At 43.2% G+C, this 12031-nt stretch overlaps 1 protein-coding gene across 1 annotated transcript; it reads left to right on the top strand.

The window, feature by feature from the left end:
- Window positions 1-11064: 11064 nt before the first annotated feature.
- Window positions 11065-11547, top strand: LOC147429703 (uncharacterized). Its single transcript, XM_086495050.1, has one exon. The coding sequence runs from the start codon at window positions 11065-11067 to the stop codon at window positions 11545-11547; it is 483 nt and encodes a 160-aa protein (XP_086351176.1).
- The last annotated feature ends 484 nt before the right edge of the window (window positions 11548-12031 follow it).

Raw genomic sequence — 12031 nt, 5'->3', positions numbered from 1 at the left:
AACCCAAAACACCCGGTGCAAAATCACGTATGACGTCTGGCCGAAATTTGCAGGTCTTCGTTTCCAAAATCTAAAGTGCCTACAGTGTAGCTCTACTCAATGTGAACGTGTGGATATGCTGCAATGAAAAATCGGACAACGTATGCTCTCTGAATCACCAGTTGAAGCTCGTAGACGGAGCTCGCAAAACCGGACCGTACGTGCGCAATGTAGGTATCGGTGCGTATCTCTCGTCGGGGGCAACACGTTGCACTTCTCCGCACTCATTCCGACCACTGGTGCACACGTAGCGTCAAGATGAAGCTCACACTCTCTCTCGTACACTGTACGCTTACTCACAGACTTCAAACTTTTTTAAAATGACAAAAGGTCCTTTCATTAAGATCGAAAAATGGTATAAATACCTTACAATTCTCAAACCCTAAAGTTACAAATCAACCATCTACTCAATCTAAATATCAAAACTGGGATACAATCTGGAAACTTCTGTAAGCCCCAATATTTACAAGGTGAAATGTCGGGTTTTCTTAATAAATAAATAATTACAAAAATAATGATAATCTGTCGAGCCGTCATTTTCCGTAGGGTGTGTCCAGCTTCTAACAAAAGCCAAAAAGATCTCCACAAAAAAAATGCTTTTCCCTTTGTTGCATTACTCTTCGTCTGCCCAACAAGAAATAAAATTTTACGGAGTCAATGTCGGTAGTCTCCTCCACTATGTCATGTCGAAGTTGCAAAAGATTGCATTGCTGCCTTATTGTAATTACTGTCATAAGATTTAGGTCTTTGTCCACCACTTCCAAACTTGTTGCCTTTTGATTCATAGGCACATAGCAACCTTCAACAATGTGAGAAGGCTTGTACCAAAAGGAGATTACTAATGTCTGTGTTGCAAGCATATACTTGACAATGAAAGTGTCAAGAGCAATCTCGCAACATATGCCATCTGTTTCTTTCACATACCACCCTCAATCAAGAAGCTTATCACACAAGAGGGAATCAAATGATTTGCAGAGCAACATAGTTTTAACATGTACTTTGCAGGTATAAAATGACTCAACAAAGAGACCAATAGAACAAAAATTTGCAAGTTTCACCAATTTAGTGGGTACAAAGTTTCAGAGAGACCTATGAACATCCCTATAGAGCCTGCTCCTCAATGCCTCACTCATTGTTGTGTCGGGAACGGGCCAATCCACGGAGTTCCAGTTGGTTGGTAGTAGCGTTCACCAACACTCCTCTCTGATTCCTTTGATTGAATTGGTAGAAATGGTCATAGAGGAAAATACCCCCGTCTGCCAGGCTTTTGCTAGTTTTGCCAGCATATTGCAAGACTCCAATATGAGCATGGGTCACAGAGATGAGACCTATAATGCACTCTAGTGGCTCCCATTCCTCATATGACGAAGGATAAACATCTGTGAATGTAACAGAATAGAAATAAATACAAACATTTGTATAACCTAATTATATACCTGTGATAAGAGAAGAAAAAAATAGATTCACATTTGAAATGTAAGATAACATTTATAGAGGAGTGCTAAATAATTAACTTACAGTTGCACCGTTGATTATGCACCATGGAGACATCGCCGTCATTAGCAATCACATCAGAGTGAGTGAAAACATGTTGAACAAAGATTTCTTCACAGTCTTCTTACCAACCTCGACTTTGAAATCCAAAACTCTTGCTTTCCATGCAGAGCGAAATATGTTTGTTGCTTTCGAGCTTTTTCTCCTTCTTGGCTGCATAAGAACCCAAGAACCTTTGCTTATCCTCTGCTCTTGCCACCTATTATCTGTAGTGAGAGAGTTTGAGATTGAGATAGTGCTTATGCTACTACATGGTCTTCTTGGCACACTAATGGTGAGGCTAGTTGGGGACAATGTAGAGCAACCTCTAGAACTTCTTGGGCGGGTAGAAGACGAATCCATATGTAAAATGGAGGGAGAATGAGGTTTGAAAGCCTTTCATAAAGGTAGTGGATATCTTTTAATGAAGGGAGAGAGTTAGCTATCAATCATTAGTCAGGTGTCATGAACTTGATGGCTACTAGCAGTGGGCCCTACTTTGTGAGACGAGGAAGTTACCTTACGAGCATGGGACAAAACTCAATATTTTAAAATGTTTTCTATTTCCTATGTATTTCTACATTATGTAAGGTTGTTGCTCATTGGCTGCGCCTTCTTTTCTCTCTCTTCAATAAGGCCCTCCAAATGACCTCCAAAATTTCCTAATGCCACTCGAGATTTTGTAACTTTACTCTATGCAAATAGGGGTGTGTGTGTGTGTGTGTGTGTGTGAGAGAGAGAGAGAGAGAGAGAGAGAGAGAGAGAAGAAGAAGAGAATTTTAGCGTCGTAGGAAACTATCTCAAGAGACCTCAAAGATCTATACAACAAGACTTGAGCTCAAGATGTGTTATTCAAGAGGGTTTGTGTGTGTGTGCATCTGCGCTAGTTCATTGGTCCATACCCCCTTCTTTCGCAAAATTTTTGACCAAGGAGAGTGTAAGAGCACTTTGCTCTTACTTTCCTTCAATTCAATCTCTCTCTCTCTCTCTCTCTCTCTCACACACACACACACACGCACACGCACACGCACACGCACACGCACACGCACACGCACACGCACACGCACACGCACACACGTGCACACGCACGCGCGCACACACACACACACACACACACACACACACGTGCACACGCACGCGCACACACACACACGCACGCGCGCACACACACACACACACACACACACACACACACACACACGCATGCACGCACATGCATGCACGCACGCATCCCCTCGAACAGTGGTGCTAGTGCTTTGGTCCATACCCCTTTTTTTTTCTAATTTTTGACTAAGGAAAGTAAGAGAAAAGTGCTATTACTTTCCTTTGAATTAAATCTCTCTCTCTCTCTCTCTCTCTCTCACACACACACACACACACACACACACACACACACACACACACTCAAGGGTACTTATTTAGCTAACAATATCCCTCTCTCTTTCCAACCCCCTCCTTGCTACTATCCTCTCTCTCTCTCTCTCTCTCTCTCTTACACACACCCACACACACCCCAATGTATTTTGGCTTTGACGGAATCCAATGTGCATACATTACATCACTCATATTGCCCCCAACTACAAAACCATGTTCTAAAGAAAGAGTATGCCCTCTAGTATGCTTGAAACTATCCCCTTGTTGATGATACACACCATCTCAATCATTCGGCTTTGCTCCCACTCCCCTCGATGCGAGATGAGACAGAGGGGCAATGGGAAAGTCACATCAACTATGCACATTATGCTCACTATGAGTTTGAGAATATAAGTGCCTCACTCTACTAGAGCCATCAGATTTGCATTACGTGATAGGATATGAAAGGCTACAAAAAGGGATGCAATGTGTCAAATGCTTGTGCTCATTCCATATCCACCCCCTTCAATGCACAATGATGAGAGAGATAGGGTACGAGAGAGAGAGAGAGAGAGAGAGAGAGAGAGAGGTTACATCAGAAAGTATGGAGAGATATGGAGATGGTGCTCAACACACACACACACACACACACACACACACACACACACACACACAAGTGGGGGGATACCTACCTACTAAGAAGATTAGGGAGAAAGATGGAGATGGATAGATAGAGACGGTGCTACTTATGATAGGTACAGAGAGAGAGAGAGAGAGAGAGAGAGAGAGAGAGAGAGAGAGGAGGGGGTTGGATGTTGGTGGGGCAATGTGGAGGAGCAAGAGGGGTTGTGGTGGCTCAAAAAAAGTGCCATTTGCTGTCGATGGAAGAGACGGCAATGGGCGGCATTTGGTAGTAAGCGGCAGAGATGGAGGATGGAAAAAAGCTTGCTCTAAAGCTTGCTTCACCAAGCTCGCTTATTTTAGGAAGACATACAAGGTCAGGATTAAATTTGGAGTCCTAACTTCTCAGGACCTTTTCCATGCATTCGGAACAGATCCTCTCAGCATATGGTATTGTCAATTCCCTTACTTATAGCGGTGATCGGCTTTTGATAAGCTTCCTCGCCATGAATGATTACTTGTACCAACCTCGTGATGAATGCCACTCAACCCTAATGACTGTGTGCTAATGAGGCATCCGAGGACAACGAAGTCTTCCATCACCTCACATCAATTGCAACACCTATCCTTTGTACTCTATGTACTGATTGCGGCACGCAGACATTACCCAAAAAGGCCATTTTTATGGTGTCTTGCCCACAAAACGAATCCCCTATATCCAACCACACTACCTAGCAACACACCAGGATGCAAACAAATTTGGCTACATCAATGTGAAAGGTTAATTGGGTAGTAGTGAGCTCACCACCACCACACCCTTTTTCATAATAATAACATTTGAGCTTAAGCGGTAATGGCGACCTCACCAAAATCCCAAAATCAATATTTTCTCATTGGGTCTTTTGCATTCTATTAGGTGGAATCTATCTAGATTCAACTTCCCACGTCACCGTTCCCTGTGGCCCCTCACAAATTCGAACGCCCGACTCTGCTCTGCACGCCCGACTCCACCCCCCCCCCCCCCCCCCCCCCCCCCCCCCCCTTTGCTATGCTACCACAACCTGTAATCTCCCCTGCACTGGACAACTCTCCTCCTGACCTCCTTGAATTTGAAGTTGTCAATTGACAATTACACCCCCATACGCACACTCTCGCACGCGTAAAGTTATCATCCCGCTACGCAGACACTAGCTCACGCCTCTTCCGCTTGCAAGAAATGGAGGAAACGGAGATGGGCAAAGTGTGCAGGTTGCTGAGAGGACCAAAGGGTGACTGCTGTTCAAAGACTCATGGAAGCCAACCGGGACGTGCATGCAGGCTCTTCGGTCTAGGGGAGTGAACAAGTTGTCGCACCGGAGCCATGATCCACCCACAGACACACACGCGCGCGCGCGCACACACACACACACACCCTGCGTGGTTGCAAGGGAAAAGCCAAATGGCCCACACAACAGCTGCACTGGCGTCGAGCAAGCTTCTGTCTTGAGCGGCTCATCCCAATGAGGTCGTAGGTCATTTTATTCTCTCTCTCCCTTTCCCTCCCGAGGTCGTCGGGCTTACCTCCCTCATCCACAGCTTTGCCTCTTGTTGCACACAGAACATGCTCTCCTTGTACCCATGAGCTGCACTCTCTGAGAGAGAGAGAGAGAGAGAGAGAGAGAGAGATGACAAACGCAAAGATGACGTGCTCCACCATCACATGCTGCCTTGCTCCCGATCTACTGTGCTGCTTTGTCACTTTTACCCTTGCTCTGTCGGCACCATCGTCAAGCACGAAAGTTTCTTCAATAGCACTAACCAACAATATCATCGTGTATTATCTTGCCATTTGACCATGGTTTGGAACCCCAGGCTTCAAGGTGGTACTTGGACTCTTGCACACCTCTCCGCCTGCCTTGGTACTAGCTCTGCTCTCACCACCTCCAAAAGTTGCTTCTTTGCTTCATACGGTGCTAATTCAATGATGCCCTTGTTATCATTAAGCAAAACCGTGTTGCAGACACAGAGAGAGAGAGAGAGAGAGAGAGAAGTTGATAACCCCATTCAATCTCAGCTAATGCTGCTCTCCTACCTACACGAAATGCCCTTCCCATTAAAGCCATAGCAGCCCTTGACCTGTGCGGCTGTGCGCCACACATAACAGTGTCTTCGAAAGTGGCACACGATTGAAGTCAGGGAATATATGCTGATAGACAGGGAGATCCACACGTGGAGGAGAGAGAGAGAGAGACTTTCTTTCCTCCCTTTCCTTTTCCTTTAGGTCCAAAAATAGTATGTCGATGTGATTACTTGGTGAGCCAAAGGTCCTTTTCTGGATCTTTGAGCGCACAAGTAGGCACTTGGCATGATCAAATCCTTTGTCCACATGATCCAATCGTATGGCCACGCGCCGCTGTAGTAAAAAGCTTCAAGTAATAAAGATGCTGTACGTAAATAAATTCCAGCACTTTGCAGTCACGTTCGCAGCAGCATCAACGCAGCAGGCACGTCTGCAAAATCAGTGCAGCAGATTCGCACCAGTAGCCACGTTCGCAGTAGCATCAGCATAGGAGGCACGTCCGCAGAATCAGGGCAGCAGATTCGCACCAGGTAGGTTCGCAAGTCCGCAGCAGCCACGTCTGTACCAACCAGGTCCGTACCAGCACCGCAGTAGTTTCGCAAGTTCACAGCAATTCAAAAATTCGCATTAGGTTCACAATTCATCATCGATTAAAATCTGATATCTTTTGTTTTAGTAGCAGTAGACCAAACTTGTGCCATGAGAGAGAGAGAGAGAGAGAGAGAGAGAGAGAGAGAGAGAGAGATCGTTAAAATCTAGGCTTTTGTAAAAGTGGTTATTAGTAGTTAGAAGAGAGAGAGAGAGAGAGAGAGAGAGAGAGAGAGAGAGAGAGAGAGAATTATGCCACTTGATCACTAGAACAGACCTTCTCCATGGGGAGGAGAGAGAGAGAGAGGAGAGATAGGAATATGCCAACTGAACATCGACTCAAATATGAAATCATTGCATCAAGTTGACATGCATCCAAAATTCTGGGAAAGTCGTAAAACCAACCTAGATGGAGCAAATTAAGTCAAAATGAGCCTCACCTTTCACATACTTGACATATTGTCCATCATGGGGGGGCGCAATTTCAAAATGTAAGGTGGACGTAGGTGGGTCTCGCCCGTGGAAAAAAAGGGCGATTCCAACATGCCAATGAGCCGCACGATGACACTGTCTTGTTTTTCCTTGCAATGCTTGTATTATGCTAATGCATATTTTGTGTCCTGCAGAGAGAACATATACTCACGACACCGGACATTTGGATTGCACAAGCGTAACTCTAGCTAGACTACACTGCAAGGTTCGTTATCTCCATCCAACTCTCCATGACTACGCGTTTGCTTGGCGCAACACATAAACGCTACGGGGCAGGGCACGACTTCCGTTTCTTATAACTTTTGGAGAGACCAACCACAGTGCAAACTCTCCACCATACTTTTGTATGGCACTTTTGCATGCCGTGCATTGTATACTTAGCATCTTCAATTTATGGCGCTTCACTGCAGGATGAAATGTATAACTATTCACATTCCTTTCCTGTAGCTTGAGCCAAAGATCGGCGTGTAGCTTGGACAATCCGAAAACATCTCTACCACATTTCAGGTCAGTGAAGTACTTCATTTCAAATTGCAATTCATTGATGCTTTATCGACTTGCTTGCTTTAGAATTTTGCAACTTGCTTCCTTCAGTTTGCTTTACTTGCATACTACTTTCATAACTATACAATCGATGTCAACCAACATCTATATATATTAATTACACATAAAACTCTTTGAGCAGTAAACACATGTAGTATATTGCAATCGTAAATCCACTTTTTGCATCTTAACTTTTCACCTAAACAGGTGATGCCATATTGTATTTGTCCTCATTTCTCCCATAGTAGGTATCAATATGAAGTTCTCAAGGCCTGCAAGGTTACAGTCCAAGCGTCACGATGCCAGGAAACGAACCGCAGCCAAGTTGAAAGCAGCTCAACATCCATATGCTAGGTCATGTTTTGAAATTACTCCATTATATAAAGATTGGATCATGCAATGTGACATCCTCGCTCACAATCTAGAACTGTGTCCTTCTTGTGTGATGACAAACCTCACGTACAACGACAAACGAGGCCGTGAGACAAATGACATAGACAGTCCTGCTACACTCACTTCAGTATTTTTGTTGAGCGCTTTGGAACATGCAGAAGTCAAATACTCATGGACGACGTGTACTTCTTGTAAAACAACTAATTTCCATCAAAGATATATTGCCATTCATACACCTGACAACATAGAGTGTATTCTCTCTGCTCGACAAATACACACACAACTGCTTAGCATTATAGATGTATCGATCAGTGTGACAAGAACTACACATGCAATAGCACGAGGATCACTAGAGCGGAGGTCATTGCTAGATAACCCACTAATATCTTGGTCAAGTGCTGCTAGTCTACACTCAACAAGTCATGAGCTATCCACCTCAACCATTTCAAATGTCCTGGCTTTCAATATCAAGAACAATCCGATATTGCAGAGATATAAGTGCATGGCCGAACGACCACACAAATAAATAGGGTTGTGCATACTACCTGAAGAGGTTCTAGGAGAAATGATCCGTCGTCATTCAGAGGTACAACCCTTCGACTTGATGGAGCAAGCCTAGAATGAAAACAGCTTCTGGATTTTGGAAACATTGGCTGAGCCATCAAGACGACACGCATATACCACATACGACACGCATGAGTTTGGTTCTATACAGCTCCGCAACGGAGATATGCTTCTCAATCGTGTTGCTTCCTTCATGTACAATGGCTTGCCAAGCCGGATATCAAATTTCAAAGACATCACAATAGAGTCAGCTCTTTTTCTGTTCTTCTTTCCTTATGGACATGGCCAGTACAATGGACAGATTCGATTCAGTGACTACATTCGAATGAGAATCCACACCCTATTCTCTTTGTATACATTGTACAAGCCATATCTCCTGCTAATGTACTAGCTGAAACATGCAATTTTGATTGCGAACAGTACAACAACCACCATTCTGTAGAGAGATATTAACAAGTACAAAAGAGCACACAAGAATGCAAACAACAAGGAAGCCATAAGGAACATATTTCGCTTCAACCTCCCAGCGACAATTGCTAGCAGCCCATCCTGGCATAGACGTTCATTAAAGGATTTGATCACCATGGTTGATGCATGGGGTTTGCCAAACATATTCATTACTTTCACAGCTGATGAAGCGACTGCCACAAAATGGAATGAGATCCGTACAATCAAGAGGATAGCTTGGACATTCAACGCTGAGTTCTCTTGGAAAGATTGTCCAGTTGAATGTGCATTGCTCTTTCACAATCTATTGAAACAGTTCATGAATCGCTATATCTTACAAGGAAGCCAGATCCTGGGCCAAATTCATCACCACCTTATACGATATGAGATCCAAAACAGAGGATTCCTTCATGCCCATGTCATCCTATGGGTGGATGAGAACGACATCGAGCAAACAGCAATAGAGATTTCTGCTCATATTCCTGTTTCACTTGTTGATGAAATGTATGCAAGAACACTTCGTGAACTCGTCCTTAAGAAACAAATGCATGTATGTCGTGATGCATGTCACATCCATAGCCACAATCGCAAATGCAAGTACGGATTTCCATACGACATTCAACCAAATCCTTGTCCATCTCTAGATTCCCATTCCTTGAAGTGGATGTACTATCGACCAACTCACGATGATCAAAATGTGGTTCCGTACCATTCAACTGTTCTTCTACTTTGGGGCGCTCATATGAATATCCAACGTGTCACAAATTCATCTTTGTCGTATTATCTACTCAAGTACACAATGAAGACTGAGGATATTGGAACATTGAACATATCTGCAGAAGCAGCCACAAAATTGGGTTTGGAAGGACTCGAAAAGATTAAACTGCAACTGATAGCTGCTGCTCTTTTGACTAAGCCAATTTCTGCCACAGAAGCTGCTTTGAATTGCTTACAGATTCCAATCATAACAAAAAGCGACGCTGTATTCTACATAGATTTGTCGCCTCTAGAACTCAGACAACATATCATGCCCAAATCACACACTGTTGTGATGCACCCTGTTGATTTGTATTGTGCTAGACCAACCACCCTTGAAACCTTGACATTATTTGAGTACCACAAAAACCACATTGTTGAAAAACGTCGGCAAAGTGCACAACCTACACCTTTGCTGGACAACTATGGCAATGCCATTAAACATCAGAAAAGATTGGTCAGGTTCACAGAATACCATCCAAGACACCACACAGAAGCCTTCTTCTATAACATCTTGCTACGTCATGTATGCTTCCGAAGAGAGACAGATCTTCTATCAGCTGATAATACAATGGGCTCTTACTTTGTAGAGTGTCAGGCAAGGGATCTGATCCAAAGCAACGAGGACTTGGAGATGTACATTACAGAGTACACACAAAGAAACATGCTAGTCAATGAACAAATCAATCAGCTTGTCCATATGATACTTCAGAAAACCGCACTGCAAAGAGCAAATGAAACAATTACACTCGCAACAGATAATGACCCAGACATGCACCACCATCGAGTAAAGTCACTAGCCATATTGAAGAAGTTCGCTTCTGTAACTCAGAACTCACAACAGAATAGTTAAATATATACAACAAATTATTGAATGCCAAGAACGGCTTGCGTGTCGTCACGGGGACACCAGGGAGCGAAAAAACACATCTTATCAGATATTTGACATATGAGTATGTCAGACGAAACATGAGTGTCATACTTGCTGCATCGACCGGAGCTGTAGCAACAAGACTTAGCAGCATTGCATCTATAGTTCATTATCAATTCAAGATACCAACAAGGAATCAACAGTATCCCCTTTCTATTCACGAGACCGACGAACGATATTTGGATATAAAAGAAGCAGATATTATATTCATAGACAAGTTGTCTATGTTAACACGTACCATTTTTTATCTTATCGTAAGACAGATTGTCAACGTAACAAGCGGTACATTGACAGATCCCTTCAACAATAAATGTATTCTCTTGCTTGGTGACCTTGCACATTTGCCCCCAGTTTGTAATCACGCACATGACCTTTGTGAAGCATGCCATATCACAAGCTCGGTGCACTGGCTGCATGCAACTTTCTACAAGATGTCATGCTCCATACGACATGCAACGGACCCTGAACTCCTCCAATTCTTGACCATTATTCGTGAAAGAAGACCAACCACATATGAGATCAATTGTACCTTGGCAGCATGCATTATAGACGAATCACATGTTCATGACTACATCAACGACTCCACTACAATAATTTGCACTCATAGATCAAATGTCAACACTACAACAACCTTGCCTTGAAAAAGTTGTACAATCAAACTGACATTACAAAAGCTGACCTAAAGACAAACGCGGGTAATATAAATGTACTTCAGCAATGGCTCCTAGACCCTAAGTTCAACGAGATGGACTCGATCGCAATTGGGGCTCGTTGCATGATCACTGAAAACATCGACTTAACAATCGGTGCAACAAATGGTGCAACATGTACTGTTGACGACATAACGCTTAACAACGAAGATCAAATTACATGTATCGTTGTTCTGATTCATTGTACCGGTAAAAAGATGGCACTTCGTCGAACAAAGCATAAACGAACTGCAATCAATGGCACATGGTTTCATAAATCCACATTCCCCTTGACACTTGCATATACCATGACTGGACACAAGGCACAAGGTGCAACAATTTCTACCAAAGTTCTTCTTATCTTCAGAGATGCATTTGCACCGGGGCTTGCATACATCATGTTATCGCGAATCACAGATCGTCGAAATCTCCAAATTCTCAATCTACCGACTCTTGATACATTTCGCACTGTTCCACTTCATATTATACACGGAACCTCATTAGGAAACTTTTGGTGGCTACTTGATCATGTACTCTAAGAGTTCGTAAAATTTTCATATGACTTTGTTTTCCAGCATTTGTGCAACAAATAATCTATAAATATATAGCTGATGTCTGAAGAGTTCTTCCATGTTGATCTTTCGAAACTGTCATTAACTTGCACTCCACTCTTTGTAGCATTATCTTGCGCTCTACTTTTGTCTCGATTCTTATGAACACTTTCTCAGCGGTTCTGCACAATTCTACTATTGGTTTTTCCAGTATGAACTCTAACCATGTCACCATTGCAGGCAACATAGATAACGAAGAGAATAAAATGAGCAATCCAAAGGTATACTGATCTATAAAACATATCACATTATGTTCCTCCAATCCACACAAAATACTGATTGCTTTTGTATAACCTTGCAGAGACTTGTTGCCCTTTTCAAGCAAAACATTGCCTCAAAGAAAACCCCCCAAATCGAACCACGTCAGTATCCAACAGAGAGGCAAATGCACTTGCTTAACCTGGCAGGTTGT

This window comes from Adiantum capillus-veneris, chromosome 22 (assembly GCF_014529385.1).
Source record: "Adiantum capillus-veneris isolate H3 chromosome 22, ASM1452938v2, whole genome shotgun sequence".
Taxonomy (NCBI): domain Eukaryota; kingdom Viridiplantae; phylum Streptophyta; class Polypodiopsida; order Polypodiales; family Pteridaceae; genus Adiantum; species Adiantum capillus-veneris.
This window is presented reverse-complemented; position numbering and strand designations above follow the sequence as displayed.